Source organism: Tachysurus fulvidraco, chromosome 26 (assembly GCF_022655615.1).
Source record: "Tachysurus fulvidraco isolate hzauxx_2018 chromosome 26, HZAU_PFXX_2.0, whole genome shotgun sequence".
Taxonomy (NCBI): Eukaryota; Metazoa; Chordata; class Actinopteri; order Siluriformes; family Bagridae; genus Tachysurus; species Tachysurus fulvidraco.
In genome coordinates, this window is record NC_062543.1 from 1,406,598 (window position 1) to 1,430,877 (window position 24,280).

Sequence of the window (24,280 nt, forward strand, 5' to 3'; positions counted from 1 at the left end):
AGGGTGAGAGATTATTAAAGGGTGATTATTAAAGGGTGAGTGATTATTAAAGGGTGAGAGATTATTAAAGGGTGAGTGATTAAAGGGTGATTATTAAAGAGAGAGTGATTATTAAAGGGTGATTATTAAAGAGAGAGTGATTATTAAAGGGTGATTATTAAAGGGTGAGTGATTATTAAATGGTGATTATTAAAGAGAGAGTGATTATTAAAGGGTGATTATTAAAGGGTGAGTGATTATTAAAGGGTGATTATTAAAGGGTGAGTGATTAAAGGGTGATTATTAAAGAGAGAGTGATTATAAAAGGGTGAGAGATTATTAAAGGGTGAGCGATTATTAAAGGGTCAGAGATTATTAAAGGGTCAGAGATTATAAAGGGTGATTATTAAAAGGTGAGTGATTTTTCCCTCCAGTTTTCTCGTGTCCATGTTGACGACCGAACGTCTTCCTCGTGTCTCACTCCACGGTGGTGTTAATATGAAGTTCGTATGAAAGTAGACACTCGGGACTTTATAAGAGTTTATAGAGTTTCATCACTATTTCTGTTTTTCTCTACAACACTAGAGGTGATAGATTCATACGGTTCGTTTGTTTCCACACTGATGTTTGTATCTTCAGAGTAAATGTTGATATCAAACCCAGTTCTGCTCTCTGAGACGCTCTGAGTGTTTGGTCATCTAGCCTCGTTGTAGATGAGACTCACAGACACGACATTCATTTCTTTAGTCTGAATGAAAACGTCCAGTAAGACGATTTCCGACAGCGGCGCACCGGGAAACGGCGGTTTAAAGGAACCCCGATACGAACACTGACACTTATAGAAATTTTGTTGTAATCACATAATAAAAATATTGAATAAATTTGCATATAATATAAAGACATGTTCAGTCATACTGTATGTTGAGATAAATAAGCAAATTTCAATTATATAAATAAATAAACAAATAGAGTTTATAGTTAACTCGATAGTTGATGAACACAGATTACGCTATATACGTTTCCTTGGTGTTAGCATAATAAACGCTTTCTTCCCGTACGATAAGATTTTTAGCTCTAATAGAGGACTTTGTCTCTATTTGGTGCTCTTAATTTGAAACGGAGGTGCTTCTACACTTCTCTGACAGGGATTAGCTCTGGGGAAATACAGAAAGAAAGAGCATTAAACTTTGATAAATGTCAAGCTTTTTTGGCTCGGTCTTTCCCGACGACTTTAACAGTCCTCCTCCGAGACGAGACGGATCAGTCTGGACCGGCCGACGGTCAGCCGTTAATTAAGGAGGCGGTAAAAAAGACACGGTGTCAGGATCCTTACCTTATGCTCAAATGCTAAAGGGAGGTTTGAATTGTCTAATTAGGCTTCTGAGTAAAAGTTTGGTTGGCGGAACGCTTCAAACTTTCTTCAAGAACTAGTGGGCTGTTTGAAGAAAAAAGCCATTAGCGCTTCACCTTCTTTTTCTTTTCTTTTTTCTTTTTTTTATAAGCAGAAATAAAAATCCTAAAACGGTCCTTACAAGGAGAAGGAGGATGTATAGTGTGGTGGGGTGGGGTGGGGTGGTACCTCCTGAACGGTAAAGTGTTTTAAAAGCTCTCCGGAGCCGTGAGGTAAAGCTTCAGACCGTCTCCATAAAGCGCAGACGTGGGCTAGACGGCCAGGTTTTAAAGCGTAGACGCGTCTGTACGCCTCCTACGGTCGTATCGGCATGCTCGTGTAAGTGTCATGACTCATGTCTGTTTCCTTTTCATGCTGTTTTTTTTTAAGAGTCTTTCTCACAGGTTTTGCTCGGTTGCAGGTAACGGAGACGAGGACCGGGCCTCTCGGTTGCAGCACCTACGATAACCTGGACTCGGTGAGCTCGGTGCTGCTGCAGAGTCCAGAGAGCAAACTACACCTGCAAGGTAAAGTCTAAATCCACATCCTCATCTGTACCTCCTCTTGTACTGGAATTAAAAACTCCATATCTGGTGTAGCGGAGCTGGAAATATCAGTCACTCAGGAGCCTCGCAGGAGCCGATATCACGTCGGGGTTATTAGTTTTTATTTATAGTTGCTCTGTGGACTAGTAGGTTTAACAGGCAGAAAAATAAATAACAACAATAACAATAAAAAAAAAAACGCTTATCCTTATTGACTTTGAAAATGAAAGTTTTTGCACTCATGGTATTTGGCAGATGCCATTATCCAGAGCTTACTGTATATTTATACAGCCGAGCAGATGAAGGTATTGCTCAAGGTGGTGCTGTGGGATTTGAACTTCTTCACAATCTCCTGATCAGTAGTCAAACATTGTAACCACCGAGTTTACAAGTGCTACGTAGCCGTAGCTAAGTTTATACTCTTCACCGGTTTAACGCATTACAGTACATAATGATGCTATACGCTATATTATTTCTGATATGTTTATTAATCATTAATCTGACATTTGCACGTAAATCAAAATTTCCAACTAAAACCGAAGGAAAATAAACCCCTCAATTTGGAAATCTGTACAGGGAAAGTCAGGAAGATCTCTCAGGATGTGACATCATGTCAACGTGGCCACTCATGCTCATAATATGACTAAGTAATATGACTAAGTCATGTCATGTCAAGTCGTGGCCTAAGGGTTAGAGAGTCTGACTCGTAATCCTAAGGTTGTGGGTTCGAGTCTCGGGCCGGCCACGACTGAGGTGCCCTTGAGCAAGGCACCGAACCCCCCCAACTGGGCGCCGCAGCATAAATGGCTGCCCACTGCTCCGTGTGTGTGTGTGTGTTCACTGCGGTGTGTGTGCACTTTGGATGTGTTAAATGCAGAGAACAAGCTCTGAGTATGGGTCACCGTACTTAGCCGTATGTCACATCACTAATGTCACTCGATTGCATGAGATACATAACACACAACATGTACAAGTCGTTGATGGGAGAAAGTAAGCACACGGTCATTAACGTTAGCTGGTGAGATTGTTGCTAACGAAAAACACAGCAGGAAAATGACCCGATCGCCACGTTCAGGCTTTCACTTCTGAGTGAAGTCGAATGCAGCGTTTAGCTTTATGTTGACAAGCTACTGGTTTAAAAGCTGTGAAGATCTTGCTAATCAGAAGAAAAACAATGAATGCTAGTTAGTGAGTAAGCGGTATTCGCATGTTCGGTCATGTTACTAGCAAAAAGAAAGTTTTCACTGAGGTGAAATCGAAAACATTTCCAAGTTCAACTGAATACATACATAAATAATTTGATATCACATATAAAAACACTCGGCAACCGCGACTACAAATGTAACGAGTAGGTGGATTTGTTAAATATGTAAAGGAAAATAAATAAATAAATAGATAGATAGATAAAATAAATAAATAAATAAATAAATAAATAAATACAAACCCCGAAACAACCTGCAGAGAAGCTGTTATTAGACACAAATTTATTTTAAATAAATTCAACTCAATACTAAAACTCGTTAGAAAGAATCGATCTCTTTTGAATCTGTCTTTCCTCCTCAATTTAAGTGAACGATTTTTTTTGTAATACTACCGTACACTGAACATTTTATCCGTTTTGAAAATCCTCCGAAATCTAAAAAAAAAAAAAAAAGCAGTCGAAGCCGAGTGTCCCGGTGTTGACTGCGAAGGCCACGACATACAGTATCGTTCATATCATTACCCTGTGGGCGGGGACATGAGGGGCGGTGTTATGCTAAAGAGACCACGCCCATGAGGATAGAGTGCCTGTTATTTTTTTTCTCTTCATATTTATGATGTAAAAGATGATTTATTACCCAATTAACAACTGATACGATGTCTGTCTGCTCACACAACATGCATGTTTGACAAATAAAAGTAAAATCAAATAAAAGCAGAGACCGAGCATGTAGGGAACAAGCGTCTCATCAGGCGAGGGGGCTGTAATTGTCTTCTTGTTCCATTTATCATCCACTTGTACATGTGCTTTCTGTCTGTCAGAGAAAAAAAAAAAGAAAAACAACCCGAAACAAACGAGATGAAAGACGGTCGCAGTCGTAATTTTAGTCTCGGCTCATATCGCTTCCGGCTTCGTCTGTGCAGGTTTCTGCGCTGGAGATTTGACTGGGAGAGAGAAATGTTTTCCTTCATTTGCCGTTCAGCTTCGCCTGAGACGCATGAATTCATCCTGAAGAGATTGCCGTGTCTGTACGGATTTGGATAACGACGTTGTCTGTCAAACACACTTTCAGCTTTCCTCAGCTCACAGTCTCACGTATTAAGATTATAGTTCGCACATCCGGTGGATCGACGTCGGCGTCGGTATGAAATCGGCGTCTAGCGATAAAACACAGCCATGCAGAGCGTGATCGTCGGCTAGTTACGTGAAGAGACGTAGCATCCGGCGTAGCGGCTACCTGTAGAAATCCCACACAGAAACACAGAGGTGTTATTTGATGGTAACAAAGAGGCTCTATTTCTTTTGTAAAACACAGTTTATTGTGTATTTTAATCGGGACATAAATCATATCACGTCTATCACGATCAGAATTCAAGAGATGAGAAATGAAAATGAAACAAATGATAGTTGTGGTACTTTGTGGTTTCTTTTTTAACCAGAGAGAGAGAGAGAGAGAGAGAGAGAGAGAGAGAGAGAGAGAGAGAGTCAAGGGAACAGATTGACTATAGACAGATAGATTAATGTAGAAGAAGGAGAGAGAGAGAAAGAGAGGTATTAATGGACGGGAAGAGAGACATATGCCTGTTTCCCACCGAGGCAGTTCGAGTGCAGGTTCGGAGCCTAATTTAGAACCGGTTCTTTCTGTTTCGACCGCCAAAGCACCGGCTCTGAACCAGGAAAAGTGGTTCTTAAGTAGCACCAAAATGTTGCTGGTCTAGACTTAAGAACCGCTTGCGTAAGGAGCTGTGGGCGGGGCTACTGTTAGCGCATTTGATAATGTACCTTAAGTATACTAATGTTTAATACACTTTTACTTTACCGCGATATGATACATTATCAGCACACATGATAGTAGGTAGCTACATGCTAAGGCTAACTTTTTTTCTGTGTTAACGATAAAATAGCGTTATGTACTTTATCGATTACAACCTCCGTTTATACAGATTACACGAAGCCGCACGTACACGTTTTATTCGCCGCGTTTGGATGCCGATGTAGGTTCGCAAAGCCATGAGCATTAACAGTAAAGCGACATCCGCTATTGTTGTTGTTTTTGTGTTTGCCGCTGCTGTGCTAACGTCGCTGGGACACGTGACACATATACAGTGACGTCAGACTCGGCGCTGTGATGCTCTCTAGCTGGTGGAAAGGCAAACCGGTTCTTAGAAGGTTCGCCAGTGGAACCAACTTTGAACCAGCACCAGCGCTAGCTCTGAACCAGCACCCGGGTCTTTCCGGTGGAAAAGAGGCAATAGGTAAAGGATAGGAAGGGTGAGAGAGTTACAAAAGCATAAAGGAAAAAAAAGAAGGAGGAAGGAAAAGGTGAAGAGGAAAGAGTGTGTGTGTGTGTGAGTGAGAGAGAGAGAGAGAGAGAGAGAGAGAGAGAGAGAGAGAGAGAGAGAGAGAGAGAGAAATAAACCTATCCATTTATAGCTGCTATACCATAAGTGAGAACAGGAACTAACTCAATTTTATTTCTATAGAGCTTTTAACAATGGACATTGTCTCAAAGCAGATTTACAGACCATAAGAACTAAAGTACATACAATTTAATATTATACAAAAATTCAAGATTTAGATCTAATATTAATCTTGAATTTTTGAATAATATTAAACTTTGTTTATGTATTAATATTTAATGTGTATGTATTTATCCCTAATGAACAAGCCTGAGGTGACTGAGGTGACTGTGGTGAGGAAAAAGTCCCTTAGATGGAAGAGGAAGAAACCTTGAGAGGAACCAGACTCAAAGGTGAACCTCATCCTCATGTGGGTGACACTGGAGGGTGTGATTATAAACTGTTATAAACACCAGAGAGTGTTATTATGAATAATGTCCTTTCTACAGTCTGATAATTGTGTATCGATGAGGAGGTTGTTGTCCTCAAACACCACATGGAGTTGGTAACTTCTCACTGAAGGTCTGAATCCTAATGAAGTGGAATCCAACTGGAGCTGGAACATCTCTAGATGCCTCAGGATCCTCAGAGGGTTGTCCTCATCTCACTGAAGGTCTGACATCTTCATGTAGTGGATGTTCCACAACATATGATGTGTGGTTAATTTTTTTTTGTTATTTTGCTGCTGTTAAAAGTAATAATATGAAGACTTGGGGATCTTCAGATATTTTTGACACAGAAAGATATGTAAGTTCTTGTCACTCCATTCAAACCCCATGATTTTGTGCCGTGCCTCCAGAACCGTGACCGAGTGGTTATGATGAATATTTCATTTGCTGCATAGTGAACAACGCTGTTAGCAGTGCAACTCTTGGTCCATCTTTCATCTGTCCTTCACGTCTTTTCTTCCTTCCTCTCCGAAAGCTTTTTTCCTTCAGCGATGCAACATCTGGAGCCAATAGCCTTTGATGCTATCGGTCATTAAGCTTCCTTTAAAGCATTGTAAACAGGCAGTGACAGCACATCTCTGTGCTTATATGGATTAGCCATCTGGCACGCCATAAAAGTAATGCAAATTGTTTATACGCATGTGAGTTTAATGACGAGAACCGATGCTAGAAAAATCGATGGCATGATGTACCGGAAGCAAAAAGGTTGGAGAAAATGGCTGCTGTCTTCTCAAAATTGTGGTCTCGGGCTGGTCAGAAGGATAGTTCAAGATTACAATAAACTAGCAATGATGCTAACATGTCAGGATGTAACCATTCATTCATTCCTGCATTCATTCATTTTCTACCGCTTATCCGAACTTCTCGGGTCACGGGGAGCCTGTGCCTATCTCAGGCGTCATTGGCATAGAGGCAGGATACACCCTGGACGGAGTGCCAACCCATCACAGGGCACACACACACACTCTCTCATTCACTCACACACTCACACACACTACGGACAATTTTCCAGAGATGCCAATCAACCTACCATGCATGTCTTTGGACCGGGGGAGGAAACCGGAGTACCCGGAGGAAACCCCCGAGGCACGGGGAGAACATGCAAACTCCACACACACAAGGTGGAGGTGGGAATCGAACCCCCAAACCTGGAGGTGTGAGGCGAACGTGCTAACCACTAAGCCACCGTGACCCCCAGGATGTAACCAATCACAAATATTTTACTTATATCTAGAAGAGACCCAGGCATCACGTTAGCATCATTGCTAGTCAGAGCTTCTGACCCTCCATCTTTCCCTTATTATTATACGGTCATGTTTTTATTCAGTGCTGTGCCTCAGAACTTGAAACCCTCAACCCATGGCACAGGTTAGCTAACATAACGCCTGCTCCTGACAGATCGGTGCTTAGCGTCTGAAAACACACACACATACATACACACTCGCGATAGGGTGAAGTGTGGAAAATGGAAATGCAAAAAGACGACGGAGAATATTGCAGAAAAAAAGATGACATTTCAGAAAATAGACATGACATTTTGCAGGGAGTCGGCAACACATGTGAACTGCGGCGTGTCTTATTTTAGCAAGACGAACGTTATTAAGTGTTCTTAGCCGAGCAGGGAGGTTTGATTGACACGATAGGATTTAATGGAGAAAGTGAGCAGTGATCACAACAATCTGAGGGAAAAAGCAAATCTTCCATCACCTTCTATTAGGCAGTGGACTGTTTTGTCTGTATTTAATAACAAATTACAAAAGGTCACATTGTGAAGGATCGTTGAAGTCATTAATAAAATTGCCTCCGAGTTCCTCGTGCCGTGTTTTGGAGCCGAGCGCTGACACAGATGACGGTTTCCCTGGAAAAAAATTGTAATTTATCAGCATTTAAACCCAGTTAGAATTTACTGGGATCTTTTGGGAATATTCGGGACTTGTTTGTGTATATTTGCATATTCAGCTGCATTTTGTATGCATGGTTGTAATATCGTACCTTTTATTACTGAACGTGTTCTTGGAAAGAGAATGTAGTGTATCTCCTGAACCTGACCTAGGACATGACCTAGTGTGTGTCTTATATCCATTTTAAAGATGCTCTGTCTTCACCGAGAGCAATAAGACTCGCTCCAAGCGATTCATTCTTCTGCCCCACTAAACTGTACCGTCGTGTGTCATTTGCCCCATTTTTTTTAATACATTTAGTTTTTTTCAACAGGAAATGTAAAAGTATCGTTCCCCTGTGGATCAAATCCCAATGCCATGGTGCTATTTGTTTATTAGTACCTTATCTTTCAAATGGTGAGTGTTTCTGTAAAAGTCTGGTGAGGGAACGTTACAAGTGAGAACATGAACATGCTTTGTAAAGGTTCTATGTTGTTAAATGTAGCTAAAACTATGTGCACCCACTGACCATCAGACCTTTACACAGTTACCACAAAGTCAGAAGCACACAATTTCACAATTTCAACATTTACCATCACCTGAACTCCAGGTTACTGTTGGAGAGGAAGAACTCAAGTGTCCTGCACGGAGCCCTGACTCTGACTCAAGCCCACTGAACACCTTTGAGATGAACTGGAACAAGGTAGCCTAGTGGTTCAGGTGTTGGGTTACCAATTGGAGGGTTTTGAGTTCGATCCCAAGTCCACCAAGCTGCCACTGTTGGGCCCCTGAGCAAGGCCCTTAACCCTCAATTGCTCGGTTGTATAAAAAAATGAAATGATGTAAGTCGCTCTGGATGAAGGCGTCTGCCAAATTATGTAAATGTAATGAGTCTCCTCAACATCTAACTAATGCTCTTGTAGAATGTGGGAATGATCAAAAATCCACACAGCCACAATCCGATATCTTGTGGAAAGCTTTATCAGGAGAGTGGAGGCTGCTCCAATCAATGGCTGTGATGGTCAGGTGTCCACGTACATTTTTTAGTAAATTGCTCTGGTATAAAGTGGAATTAAACCCATTGGGAGCATGTTCGCCTCACACCTCCAGGGTCGGGGTTAGATTCCCGCCTCCGCCTTGTGTGTGTGGAGTTTGCATGTTCTCCCCGTGCCTCGGGGGTTTCCTCCGGGTACTCCGGTTTCCTCCCGCGGTCCAAAGACATGCATGGTAGGTTGATTGGCATCTCTGGAAAATTGTCCGTAGTGTGAGTGTGTGAGTGAATGAGTGTGTGTGTGTGCCCTGTGATGGGTTGGCACTCCGTCCAGGGTGTATCCTGCCTCGATGCCCGATGACGCCCGAGATAGGCACCGGCTCCCCGTGACCCGAGAAGTTCGGATAAGCGGTAGAAGATGAATGAATGAATAAACCCATTGGGGTTTACAAATATTTGTCCTTGAATAGACAGACGGAATAAAAATAGCAGGTATAAATTTATCCAGCATTTATCCAATTATGTCTAAAGTTAATTATACAACAGCTTTGAGGTTATAATCTCACATTAATTTGCCTATCGCAAGAGTAAGCTGGGAAGTTCTTTCCAGATGGATGCAGATTGAAATTCATGCTCGGGTTTTAATTCGATCCTGTAACAAGTCAGCTGTGTGAAGTGAAGATACTCAGCGTACTATTTATCTGTGGATGAGTCTCTTTCACCAAGCTGAGTGTCTTTGCCTGGAGACACCCAGCAAACAGAGATAATGACACACATCTCCATTTCCAGATGCAATAAAATCAACCTCACCGTCACGGACCGACTGTAAAGCAGCACGCGGTTGGACAAATTACCTTCTGACAGATTTTATTTTTTAATACATGATGCATTTTTTTGCATGGTGATGTCACTGTATGTCTGCGTGTGTATCACTGCATTGACGTCGCACCGACCAGATTGGGTCTATCAGCTTCTCTGTAGGGATCGCAGAAACAGATGAAGTTAGGAGTTTATTCTGGAGTCGAGCCAGAACGAGCCGACCTTCAGGCCAACATGCTAGTGCTGAGCATCCAGGACATTACTGCATCGTGACTAACGCCAGACTTTATGATAAAACTCTTTAGGGAGGAATTATGCAGAAAATCAGCATCTAGGTTAGAATTTTTTGGAGAATTATAGCTTCTTTATGGTAGACACAATACTCTGGCACAACAGGGTGTCTTCCTTGCCATCTGCAAATCATTTAAAAGCTGTAACTTAACATTTTCTACAGCATCTTCAGGACAGAGCAATGTGTGCTTTTAGGTTTCTCGTTAATATGAAAAGCTGCGTTTGAAGAAAAAGAGACGCTGCTGTATCCCACAAACATTCCCAAGACTGTTGTAAAATAAATAATTACAAGAACTAAGTTGTCATGCAGAGGTTTGTGTGTGTGCGTAGAGTTTGCTTGTTCTCCCCATATTTCAGGGGTTTCCTCCAGGTTCTCTGGTTTCCTCCACCAAATCCATACGTAGTAGACTGATCGTCATATCTAAATTATCATGTTAATGTCTGTGTGGTTTGGGGTACGGTGGCTTAGTGGTTAGCACGTTCGCCTCACACCTCCAGGGTCGGGGTTCGATTCCCGCCTCCACCTTGTGTGTGTGGAGTTTGCATGTTCTCCCCATGCCTCGGGGGTTTCCTCCGGGTACTCCGGTTTCCTCCCCCGGTCCAAAGACATGCATGGTAGGTTGATTGGCATGTCTGGAAAATTGTCCGTAGTGTGTGAGTGTGTGAGTGAATGAGAGTGTGTGTGTGCCCTGTGATGGGTTGGCACTCCGTCCAGGGTGTATCCTGCCTCGATGCCCGATTACACCTGAGATAGGCACAGGCTCCCCGTGACCCGAGAAGCTCGGATAAGCGGTAGAAGATGAATGAATGTCTGTATGATTGAGCCCTGTATTGTGTTGGTACCCCAACCGGGCCCCAAGCCACCTTAGATAATCTCCAGGTTCCCAGTGACCCTGTTTAGGAAAAAAAGCACTAAAGAAAAATGGAAGGTTAATTTATTTAGCCTATAACAGCACATTCCAAAGTGTCTTTATTTTAGTAATTAAATGAAACTGAAGAGGCTGTGGTTTAGTTTGTCGGTGCATGTCTTAAAAAGACTCTTATGGAAGGCGTTTTCGAGTTTAGCCGCAGCCGAGTGACCTTCTATTGTTGTGCAACATAAACAAAGCGGCTTTGTCCACGATAACAGAGTCAGGCTCTGCTTTGCCAACATGATTCAGCCCATATTGTACCCCGCTCTGTAACCTCCATCTCTGACCTCCCCTGACAAAGACTGAGCTGCACGACAGGCTTCCTGGCATAGCTGCCATTCAAGATAGCAGAGAAAGCAGCATGGCTCAGAGAGATGGCAGTATGAAATGCTCCAGCCATAGCAAGGTCGACGTGAAATGGGTATAGAGACGGGTCTGAGAGATCGTTATTAACCCAGAGGTGTCGAGGCGGCGTTTGGGATTCGGTCAGTGGTGAATCCCACATGTTTCATTTCTCCAGGAGGATTCTGCTGGATATCTCATCTTAGGCTGCCTATTAGGTTCCTCGGGTGGTTTCGTTCCCTTTTCTTTTTATTCTTTGCACTTCTTCTAGATCAGGCTCATGGAGAAAGACAAATATGAGGCAATGGACTTTGCTCTGAGTAGTAGATCTGTAATAATCAACTCTTGTTCGATTGCAAATTCAGCTTTATTGATTCAGCAGATGCTTTCTATACAAATTAACCTACATGCAGTGTCCAATCTAATCATAAAGAAGAGCAGGTCAAGGTTAATAGCCTCCCTCAAACGATGGTCTGACGGTGATCCTCTGGCAAGCGTGGGAAAGATCTTTAACTCTGGAGCTAAAAATCAAAGAGCAATGGCAGAGGAATTTTTCCAAACACTGATGGAGATGGGCCTTGTAGATCTGTAGGAAATTAAGCGAGGGAGATGGGCTTGCTAATTTTTGCTAGATGTTGCTAGGGAGCGGAGATCTGTTTTCTACTACGTGCTGATGGGAACAGTCAGGAATATGTGCATGGGGTTTGCATACAAATTACGTCTGTAGCTTGCTTCCTCCTCTCAAGCATTCATTTAGGTGATTTGAAATTGGACCTACGGTGTTTTGGGTAAATTGCTGTTTTGCAAAATGGAAAGGAACGAAATCACTGGGATAAAAGCACTGCCTCGCTTTAGAGGGGGGAAAAGAAGGTATTTTTAAAAACTAATGCTGTCATTTTGAGTTTTTTGAGGGATTTCAAAGGTCAAACAAGTTGCAACCTTTTAATCGCAATGAGTTGCTGCACCAAAAGCTCTTTCTGGAGATTTTCGACAGGAGGGAAATGCTATGCTGCCGTCAGTGACATAAATCAGAAAGCTGGTGCATGCAGAAGCTTTCATCTAGGTATTTCTGGTGACAGGAGAATACAAGAGTCCCTTTTCTCTCCCACTTTTCAAAGAGCTTCTCTTTTTGCCAGGCTTTGTTATCTTTAGGCCTGGGAAGCGCTGATAACAGTGAATGATAATGCAACAAAGGGCTACAGAGCGATATTGCATTTCTCTAGCTTGGATTTAGACTGAAATGCTGAGGCAAAAAAAAAAAAATGGCATCAAGGGAAGACACCTATTAAAGCTGCATCATGTCTGGTTCATGCAGTTCAGAGAAAGAAATCGCATGCAGCAATAAACAAGTAAATGGCTTTATTGCGTAAATACGGCGAGAGGAGCAAAAAATGTATTTCTACAGCATGCACAAGCTCTGTGTGTGAGTTCTGTGATCTCTTCTAGGAAAAATGGTACCGAGGATGAGAGAAATAGATCTCTAGTATCTTATCTTTGTTAAACTGTTCGGTCGAGGAAACATGAAAAACAGAGAATGGAAGTGGAAGTAAAGATCTAAAGTACTAAAAGTTCCCAATTTCCCACAAAGTGAACAGAGTAGAGATCCATCTATCCAGGGCAGAGTACTCAGGGCACAAGATACAAACCCATCACAGTTCCTGAACCCATCACAGAACCCACCTGAACCAATCTAAGGGCCTTTTTACACCCGGTCACTCCGTGTGTCGTCTCTGATCCGATAGCTATTTGATTTATCAAAGCTGTTCCATTTACATCAGGCCACATAAACGCGTCTCGGCGAATCGGATATCGATCCGATCTTTCTACTCCCGCCCAAAATGCTAATATATTTTACCTCATTTCCGGGGTAATTGATATGGAACACGCTTTGGTGTATGTGGTTGCTACAAAAAACAGCATTTACTGTTTGCTGCATTTTCGCTGGCGGCAGCAGTGCATTTTAAGACCAAACGAGACGCCTGGGTGTAAGATCGGAGCCAGCGCTGGTGGGAAAACATTTGTTTCTGGCGCGATGCATGACTCGCGAGTCACGTACTTCCGTTTGGGAGGAGTATAGCGCTGACATACGTGGCTTGAACAACCACATTCATTTACGTTTACAGCATTTAGCAGACACTCTTATCCAGAGTGACTTACAACTGAGGGTTAAGGGCCTTACTCAGGGTCCCAGAAGTGGCAGTTTGGTGATCTTCAAATCAGTAGCCCAACACCTTAACCACTGAGCTACCAAATCCCATCCCATTTACACCTGTCCAGTTTCATCTGAAACGCGTCCCAGACCACCTCCTGAAGGGGTTCGTACCGTCCGTCGGATTTATATCCGTCTCCAAAACGTTTCGGAGGGCATTTAGACCTGGTCTTTATACCGTCAGATAGCTATCTGATCACAGACAACGCAGGAAGTGACCAGGTGTAAAAAGCCCCAAACACAAATTCATGCACTACAGATTATTTAAAGATGGCAGTCAAAAAACAGAGAAACTCCCAAAAGCACAGGACAAATTTCAAACCCCACCAACACAAGGCAGAAGCATAAATCGAAACCCTTTACCACAGCGGTGCGAGTAAAAAAAACTCTCTGGTAATATGGTGTGACTTTCTAAGTGGAATTTGTTACAGATCCATCAGGGTCACGGCACCGATTTTTCTGAGACGATACTGATACCAGACATTCATTTGCAGATCGGATCGGTTTAGTGTTATGGTCGGTCGGTCATCAGTCTGGATTACACGCATACATTAATACGATAATCTCATAATAAAATAACTGTATGTTCCTTTTAAACAGTCATTTCTGCGTAAGATTGAGATTACAGTAGGCATCGATTGGATCGGATAGTTTGCGTATTATCAGCAGACGCGATTCTGACTCTACAGTTTCATTTGTTTCGTAGGTCGCTTTAGATATAAAGCAAAGATTATGTAAAGCAAATCTCCCCAATCCACTGAATTAAATTTCACCCTTCCACACAGCTGTAATGTGTTCACACGTGACGTCGGTGTAGATGGCGTAAGGGCCGATGTGTCTGATAAACCATTCCGAGATCGGTGCGTTTATAACATCCCAAATAAACACTCGTTCATACTGTAAAGTCTGTCAAAGCATTATTTAATAAACGACTTGATAATATCATCATCGTAAAAACCATGAACCATGAGGTCACGTGATCCCTCATCTTTTGGACAGTTGAATTGTTCAATCTTTTACTAATGACCTGTTTTAGAAAACGTCAAAACGCCGTAATCATACAGCGAGGGCTGAACCTGACAATCGCAGCGTTTCGGCACTCAAATTAACGTTCAGCCATCTGCAGAGCCGACCGCCGTGACTTATTAAAAAGGGGTTTCGATGTAAATATTTCTCGATTTTATTTCCGACAGACATAAAAATCATCAGACCCGAACAGCTCGGCTGTTTTCTTCCTGTCATCTTTTGATTCAAGTCATCCTTCCTCTTTGTTAAACGCTGTTGCTAATGAAACCTCCATATAAATTTAACTAAATATTCCTTCATACACACAACAGACATGTTTTCTTCCACCGGAAATCAGGAAATAAATCACTTTTAGGCATCTGAAGAAAATCTGCTCCGGACGCGACATTAAATTGAGTCGTCTAGATACTTACTATATATTAAATTAATTGGAATGAGAAACAGCTTGGATGGAGAACAGGGAGTCCGTCATCTCTTTAGCTCGGGCATCCATAAATTAGGGAGAAAAAACCAAACAAAAGCAGATACATTTTTCAGTGTTCCGTTGCCCTCTATCTCTCTCCTCCACCCATATTCTCCTTTTCTCTTCTTCTATGAGTCATGAGCCTATCTGCTAAGATTTATGAATATGTTCGAATAGCCTGAGCCAACAGTTTTCAAAGTGGTGGAGAGAAAATAAATTAAACAGCCCCACAGGCAATTCATCTGCAGTTTGATGGATTACATACCCATCATCGCACTCTCCCTCTTTCCCTCTCTGTCGCCTTCAAATAACAGGAGAGAAAAAAAAACCCTTGGTAAACAAACAAACAGGAACAAAACAAATCAATTAAGACGTATGTGCATCGGGGGCTGGCAGCGATAAATTCAGGGCTGGAAATAAAGTTATGAAAAACGATCGTTTTGAGCCGACGCCGCTACCGAAATATTAAAAGATATTTAAAAAAAAGTGTAATGAAACTATAAAACAAATCACACCTATTTATCAAATTATAGCCGAAAGAGTTTTCCGTAAGAAAACGATCGCATTTGGTTTTGGTTCACGTTCGAGCTGGACATTAAGAGCTACACTCACATTTCCTGTTTAATCTAAGGACGCGTTCACATTACACCTGTTCAGTCGAATCAGGAGTCTTTTGAATTATTTCTTTGGTTAAGTTTCAAGCTACATAGAAAAAAAAAAAACTGGTGTATAAACTCTGTATAAATGCTGTGGATAGCACAGAAATGTCCAAAACATGAAGTTGGTTCTACAAATGGCTTCTTTAAAAACACGTCTTTGCGTCTTTGTGTTTTGTTCGACTGTTAAGAACGTTTTGTCGTTATTCGGCACTACGGCTTTTTTTTTCGCTTCAGTTTATTAGCTTATCGGTTTCTCGTCACGACCCAGAACACAGAGGTGTTTGATTCACTTCCTTCCGTCAACTAGATTCAGAGTCGAATCTCTTTCTCACTAGAGCTCATTCAGGTGAGGATCGAACCCTGTTTGCTACACCCCACCCCACACCACCCCACCCCACACTGCACCACTCACTGAACAGACTGAACGCTGGACTGGTCCTGAAAGCACCATTAAACTTTCTCATCACAAACCAGAACTTCGGCAGAGACCCAGAGATGAAAATGGCACCCAGAGATGAAAATGGCTTTCTGAACAGACAGGAATGAATGTAATCAAAATCTGAGGCGTGCAGATAATCAGAAACGTTTACGGCTTAATCTCGCTCTGCTTAATGTCATGCGATGTCAAAGCCAAGCCTCACATCAGACACTGGAGTAGCGAGCAGAGGAATGGCTCTGTTTGAGAAAGCTCGGCGGCCGGCCGCAGCCGTAATGGCGTATTATTTAGAAGATTGATGCCAGCGTGATTCAGTTCAATTCTCTGGGATGCCAGGCGCCCAGCTAGCTGATGAAATCTCTCCTGTGTGACCTGCGGGTCAGCTCTCGATTGGAGTTGGTCAATCTGGAGTGTGTTTCTGCCTGGACCAGTGGGCCGATAAATCAGCCACGAGCGCAGATTGCCGACCTTCTTTCCCCATGAGCCTGGACCATGCTTGTTTTTTTTTCTTTTCTTCCTGTATTAATTTGGAGGTTTTTCACTGTCAGACAGTGTTTGTGGCAGCTCGACGTTTCTGCTTGTACACAAATATTTGCGATACGAGTCACTGTTAGGATAAACACACTACAGTGTGATGGTTTTAATGAAATCAGCAATGTTCTGGATTCTGATTGGTCAGAAGGCATTAATACATTTTTAATTCACCCAAACTTACAGTTGCATATTAATGCACTTTTTTAAATACATTGGTGTTTACATAGTACGGGTTAGGGTTTGGAGTTAGGGTTTAGGATTTAGGGTTTAGGATTTATGGTTAGGGTTAGGATTTAGGCTTAGGGTTTAAGATTTAGGGTTAGGGTTTAGGATTTAGGGTTAGTATTTAGGGTTTAGGGTTAGGGTTATGATTTGGGGTTAGGGGTTAGTATTTACGGTTATGTTTTAGGATTTAGGGTTAGCGTTTAGAGTTAGGATTTAGGGCTAGGATTTAGGGGTTAGGGTTTAGGGTTAGGGTTTAGGGTTTAGGGTTTAGAGGTTAGGGTTAGGATTTGGGGTTAGGGTTTAGGAGTTGGAGTTAGGGTTAGGATTTGGGGTTAGGGTTTAGGAGTTGGAGTTAGGGTTAGGATTTAGGGTTAGGGTTTAGGAGTTAGGGTTTAGGAGTTAGGGTTAGGGTTTAGGGTAAGCGGTTAGGGTTTAGGAGTTAGGGTTTAGGGTTAGTATTTAGGGTTAGGATTTAGGGTTTAGGAGATGGATTTAAGATTTAGGGTTAGGGGTTAAGGTTAGTGCTTTGTTTTTGTGTTTTGATGAAAGGAAACCAGGAGCAAAGATTATCTGCATCTCAACAGTAAATGTGTAAATATAAAAACGATTAAAAGGAAGATTTTTGTCTAAACACTACACAATGCTATTGATGGCTCATTGTACACTTAAGTATTGTGTATGTCCAGAATTATTTAATATTCAGTAGTGAGGAATAAGTTGGGAGGAGGAAGAAGAAGACGAACACAAATTGCACACAATGATGGTGCCAGTAATCACGAGGTCTGCTGACTAAAAATGGAAAGGCAGAAATTGCACAGTGCTCTAAATTACAGGTTGAGAGTCAGATGAGCTGTCCACAGCATCGATGGTGTCCACTGAACCATCAGCAGTGAGGCTGAACACTGGACACGTGGCATGAGATCTCACCCTGCTCCCAGCATGTGCTTACGCTCCTACTGGTTCCTGCTGACAGGAACGATCTCTCCACGTTATGTTTGCATTATGTGAAAGAAGTCGTAGATGAGCTATGATGGTGTGATTGATGAGGCTAATATACACTTTCCTCTTCACTCTTTTCTCCTTTTTGTGTGTGAAGTCGAATCTACTCGCCTTCTCGTGATTGATGTTATAATACGGCCACACGGCAATAAAATTACCCTGTAAATGATTTTATGAATTGATCGATATTTTTCAATATATGTCCTTTTTTATGACGCTGAAGAGACCACCACTTTTAAAAATGTCAGGCTGAGTGCATATTACACAGCTTTAATAACAGCATCCCGTTCGGAGGTTGTGTAATTGCTTCACTTATTGCCTCTGCACCCTGGAAGTCGGCTGACATGTAGAAAAAGTTATAGATATTTATTTCTCTTTAATCGATAAGCCTAGAGTCCGAGTACCAAATCAGAGCCAGAGTACCCAATCAGAGCCGGAGTACCCAATCAGAGCCGGAGTACCCAAACAGAGTTAGAGTACCCAAACAGGGCCAGAGTACTCAATCAGATTCAGAATACCCAATTGGACTGAGAGTACCCAAATAAGAGTCAGAGTACCCAATCAGAGTCAGAGTACCCAATAAGAGTCCGAGTTTCCAATCAGAGTATGAGTTCCCAATCAGAGTCCAAGTATCCAGTCAGAGTACCCAAATAAGAGTCAGAGTACTCAGAGCTAGAGTACCCAATCAGACTGAGTACCCAAATAAGAGTCAGAGTACTCAAACAGGGCCAGAGTACTCAGAGCTAGAGTACCCAATCAGACTGAGAGTACCCAAATAAGAGTCAGAGTACCCAAACAGGGCCAGAGTACTCAATCAGAGTCGGAGTACAAAATTAGACAGAGAGTTCCCAAATAAGAGTTTGAGTACCCAATCAGAGCCAGAGTACCCAATCAGACTGAGAGGTCCCAAATAAGAGTCTATGTACCCAAACAGGGCCAGAGTACTCAATCAGAACCTGAGTACCCAATCAGAGCCAGTGTACCCAATCATGGCCAGAGTACCCAATCAGACTGAGAGTACCCAAATAAGAGTCAGAGTACCCAATCAGAGCCAGAGTACCCGTACCCAATCAAAGCAAGAGTACCAAATCAGGGCCAGAGTAAGAGTCAGAGTACTGAATCAGACTGAAAGTACCCAATTCCAGGCCAGAGTACCTAATTCAGTTCAAGAGTACTGAATAAGAGTCAGAGTACCCAATAAGGGCCAGAGTACCCAATCAGAGTCAGAGTACACAATCAAAGTCAAAATCCCTAATCACTGTCAGAGTACCAATGAGATTGACGCGAGAGTGAATAAGTGAGAGAGTGAATAAGAGAGAGAGAGAGAGAGAGAGAGAGAGAGAGAGAGAGAGAGAGAGAGAGAGAAAGTTTTAAAAAGTCTAATGCTGAAGTGTGTGCTCTGTTATTTCTGACGCCAAGAGCAAGTGAATTTCAGTGCCACTGAATGATGTATGATGTGCAATTAGATGAGACGGGACTGTAATTTATAGAGCAGACCACCGGGGGCAGCGCACAGAACTGGTTTCACCAGAGCAGAGTCCAGCATTCTCAACCCACAGCAGGTGCACACTCCCTGCTAGAGTCTTCAGATTTTAGCCCATTAACTGAAATGATACGTCTGCAGAAAGACCTCAGTGTGGACGTCTGTGGGTGTGATCTGTCTCGCTGTTATTACGGCACTCATGCAGAACAGGACAACGCAGTACAGGCGTCTCCTCGTGTTTCCACAACTCGTCACGTCATGAAGTCAGCTTCTAGGATTCAGCATCAGTTTGCTGTGTTTATGATCATGACAGCTGTTTAGATTCCTGCACTTTCAGACAGTGTGAAGGCAGCGAGAGAGTGTGAGATAATGTCACATGTAATCAGGGTGATGGAGAGAGAGAGAGAGAGAGTTACAGAGAGAGAGAGAGAGAGAGAGAGAGAGAGAGTGTATGAGAGTGTATGAGAAAGGGTGAGAGTGAGTGTTAGAGAGTGTGTGAGGTGAAGCCCAGCTCTGGGTGTGATTAATAGGCCTAGTAGCAGTGCTGTGGCAGTGTAACAAGAAGAAACAGGGAGAGAATGAGTGAGAGAACGAGGGAGCAAAGAGGAGTGAGAGCTGTTATTGTGAACTCTGGGCCGTTGGCACCGCTGCCACCACCGGCGAGCTGCACTCATCCGTAATCTCGCCATCTGGATTCATCCACAAATCACATTAAAGTCTCAGGCCCAAGAAGACATCATGCTAAATGAATACTGGCTCAAAGATGGGAGAGATAGAAAGAGAGAGAGAGAGAGAGAGAGAGAGAGAGAGAGAGAGAGAGAGAGAGACACTCACTGGTGCCATCCAGCTCTTTGTGGTCAGATATGAATCAGCTCTTACACACTCATGGCACCTCTGGCTTTTTCACATCAGCACTGAAGTACAGCATAGAAGTTTGTGTGTGTGTGTGTGTGTGTGTGCACGCGTGTGTGTATGTGTGTGTGTGTGTGTATATGTGTGTGCGTGTGTGTGTATGTGTGCACGCGTGTGTGTATGTGTGTGTTTGTGTGTATATGTGTGTGCGTGTGTGTGTGTATGTGTGTGTGTATGTGTGCGTGTGTGTGTGTGTGTATGTATGTGTGTGTATATGTGTTTGTGTTTGTATGTGTGCACGCGTGTGTGTATGTGTGTGTTTGTGTGTATATGTGTGTGCGTGTGTGTGTGCGTGTGTGTGTGTGTATGTGTGTGTGCGTGTGTGTGTGTGTGTGTGTGTGTGTGTGTGTATATGTATGTGTTTGTGTATGTGTGTGTATGTGTGTGTATGTGTGTGTGTGTGTATGTGTGCGTGTGTGTGTATGTGTGTGTGTATGTGTGTGTGTGTGTGTGTGTTTTTGTATGTGTGCGTGTGTGTGTGTGTGTGTGTGTGTGTGTGTGTGTGTGTGTGTGTGTGTGTGTGTGAATAAGAAATAATTAAAGGAGCAAACCCAATCCCCGAACATAACATTAGCCTCCTCGCTTTTCTGTCTATAAAATCATGGCGTATGTAAATTCCAGGGTTTTGTTATGAGAAAGCGTCCCTTTTCCCCCCAAACCTGCTGAGTTAACACACCGCAAAACTTTCTGCTAATTCCAGGATGAACAATAACACGCCCATGGTCCAAGTCTCTGAGTTATTGCTAAATCTTTATTCAATTATTGCGGATATACAGAGATAATCAGAAAGTTTGCATTCCTTATGAATGTTAAATTAAAAAAAGTGAGCACGTACCTTTATAATTTCATAACATCGGGGAAAAAAAAGAGAAGAGAAGTAGGTGACGAGACAGGGTCGAATATTAGAGGAGAGATGATTCGAAAGCAGAGATGTGAAATGTGGAGTTTAAGATCTTATTAAGATTAGACAAGATTAGATTCAGAACGGGAGACGAAACTTCTGAACGTTTGTTTGTTTGTTTGTTTGTTTGTTTGTTTACACCTCTTTTTTTAATGATTACTTATACAGTATGTCTGTCAAAGCGCTTCTTTTCCTTTTCCTTACATTCAATTGGATTTTTCTGGGACTTTGTCTTTTCTGTCTCAAGTCTTTCATCTAGAATTTATACATCTGATCTATTAAGAATGGCTTGAATGCTTCGGAGTGATAATAAAGGCTCCGTAGTTTTATCACGAAGGATTTTATAGCGTTTTAGCTTTGTGGCTCTCAGAAAAAAAAAAATAAAACGAACAAGCTTTTACGGAGCTCTAGATGCACTCTGTCTCTCTCTCTCTCTACCACTCTTCTGTCTCTAATGCACTTGCTCCCGGATGCCTGGAGTACTTCGGATGTCCTCTCCTCACCCTCCTTTAACTGGTTCTCTTCTTCTGAACTTTCTGGATGTGTGTCTGAGAAACAAATACTGGCTCGTTCTTTGTTCTCTCGTTCGTTCTCTCTCTTTCTTTGAATGGCTCTCGCGGCACACACACGCATGAAAGGATATAATGTGTGGCCTGGTAAATAAGCCGAAACAGATCAGGACAGAACGCATCAATCACGGCTCCTTTTTATCCCATTACAGCGAGCCCCTCCCACCCGTGAGGGACGTTTCAAAGTCAAAGCGACCTGCGGCCAAACTTCCTCGGCGTGTAAACTCACACACGCTCTCACGCAGAGGCTTGACGTCATGACAGAACATAAGCCTTGCTTTTTGTACTTGTGGTATTTTCCAGATGGATATCTGACCTGTGTGGGAAATGCCTCTGCTAATGCTCTCACACACAGCTGTAATAGAATCAGTCATCGCAGCCTCCATCATATTCTGCTCTGCCTTTGCATCATCATCTTGCCAGCAGAAATTACAGCAAATTGTGCGTCATGCAGAGAAAATCACTAGATGCAGGATTTCAATCTTCACACACTGGTACTTGGGTGGGATGAAAAGAGGAAAGCAGGGGAAGTCTTGGCCAACAGCTCACTGCCTCATCGTGCTCATTTGGAGGCTGTTTTTTAGCAAAAAAAACTGACCAAGTGCCTTAAATCCATAGATGAACAAAGACTGAGACTAACAAGGAGTCAGAACTTTTAAAGCTGAGACTACCTAAGATCCAGAGACTTTAAGACTGAGACTAACCAAGTGTCAATGACCTAAAGACTGAGACTAACTGAGAGCCTGAGAGTTAAAGACTGAGACTTAGCAAAATCCAGAGAGTTAAAGACCAAGACTAACTAAGAGCCTGAGAGTTAAAGACTGAGACTAACTAAGTTTTAAAGACCTAAAGACTGAGACTTAGCAAAATCCAGAGAGTTAAAGACAGAGACTAACTAAGAGCCTGACAGTTAAAGACTGAGACTAAGTTTTAAAGACCTAAAGACTGAGACTAACTAAGAGCCTGAGAGTTAAAACTGAGACTAACTAAGAGCCTGAGAGTCAAAACTGAGACTAACTAAGAGCCTTTAAGTCTCAGGCTCTTAGTTTGTCTCAGATTTGACTCTCGGGCTCTTAGTTAGTCTGAGAGTTAAAGACTGAGACTAACTACGAGCCTGAGAGTTAAAACTGAGACTAACTAAGAACCTGAGAGTCAAAACTGAGACTAACTAAGAACCTGAGACTTAAAGACCGAGACTAACCAACAGACAGAGACTTAAATTCTGTATTCATTTTAATATCCTGTTATTTTTTTTTTGCTGATTGATATTTGGAGAGATTCCTTGCTGGCTTTCGGGGCTTTGCTGGTTGTTCGGCCATCCTTTAGAAGCTGTAGAGATATCTGACCACTTACTGTTTTATTATTCATGCAGCTTTTTTTTCTCTCTTCAATTTTCTCTCCTTGCTCTCCAGTCTGCTCGTGTGACCTTGCTCATGTTGGGGTTTGGAATAAATCATTCTTCCAGTAATCAATATTTGAAGAATGTATAAAGTAAATATAAAATATTCTGAATGATGTGGACACACTCGTATATTTTCCAGCTAGCACGAGGCAGGCAGTATTAAGTTATCTGTATAATAAGGACTGTCCTGATCTTCTGCACATCTTCTGGTGTTACATCTATTGGACATTTTTGGCAGAGCCCGAGAGCATGTGGTGTCCACAGAGGACATGTTCCCATATTTCTGTAATCCCGCTTTGGTTCTTGTGCTTCCTCAAGGTTCTCTTTAATGTCAAGTCAATAACCACCATTCTCTGAATGTTCTCCTCAGGTCTCCAGGTGATTCTTCCTGAGTACCTGCAGGAGAAGTTTGTGCAGTCTGCTTTAAGCTACATCATGTGCAACGGCGAGGGAGAGTATGTGTGTCGCAGCAACCAGTGCATCTGCCAGTGCGCTGATGAATTCCCACAATGCAACTGTCCCACCACCGACCTGCAGATCATGGAGAACACGCTCCGGGGAATGTCCGAGTCCTGGGCGGCTTCCTACAAGGACTTCGAAAACTCAGGTAACTTTGAAGCTTTTCTACCTTTTATTTAACGATATAGTGCCGACGCTTTCAAACGACTCTTTCAAAGCGAGTCGATCGATTCGGATCTTCAGGGACGGAGGTTCTAAATGAATCTCATTCTGCTATATTTTAATCAGTAAAGCATTGTAATTTTTTTCCACAATCCGCGAGCCACCTGACTTTGGAGCAGTGCCACATGTGTACAACGCCGCTCAGCCGATCTCCAATAAAGCGTCCATGAATTATTCACAGGCTGTCATGCCTTCTGTCAGAGAAGAGAGACTCCTCGCGACAGTCAATTTTAGCCTTTCTGCCTCGATCTACAGAGCTCTGTATGATCAAAAAAGCTCAGTGAGAATACACGTTTTACAGCCGAGCGAAAGAAACTTCACTTCGGGGGCCATTTTACGAGCAAACGACGTCTCCTGCATTTTACGCACGACGTGCTATATATCATCTTTCTGCTAAAGACTGCAACATTACAAAACATTCTGATTTTAGTCTAGAAATTAATTCGGGGGGGGGGACGGCACACGGTGGCTTAGTGGTTAGCACGTTCGCCTCACACCTCCAGGGTTGGGGGTTCGATTCCCGGCTCCGCCTTGTGTGTGTGGAGTTTGCATGTTCGCCCCGTGCCTCGGGGGTTTCCTCCGGG

The 24,280-nt window shown here is 42.6% G+C and overlaps 1 protein-coding gene across 1 annotated transcript in view; it reads left to right on the top strand.

Annotated features, from left to right (window-relative positions):
* brinp1 (bone morphogenetic protein/retinoic acid inducible neural-specific 1) overlaps positions 1 to 24,280 on the top strand; it is a 63,515-nt gene that overhangs the window by 22,361 nt on the left and 16,874 nt on the right. The window contains exons 4-5 of the mRNA XM_027152745.2: positions 1,791 to 1,896; positions 23,386 to 23,622. Of these exons, the coding sequence (XP_027008546.1) occupies positions 1,791 to 1,896; positions 23,386 to 23,622 (343 nt within the window). The remainder of the gene's footprint in view (positions 1 to 1,790; positions 1,897 to 23,385; positions 23,623 to 24,280) is intronic.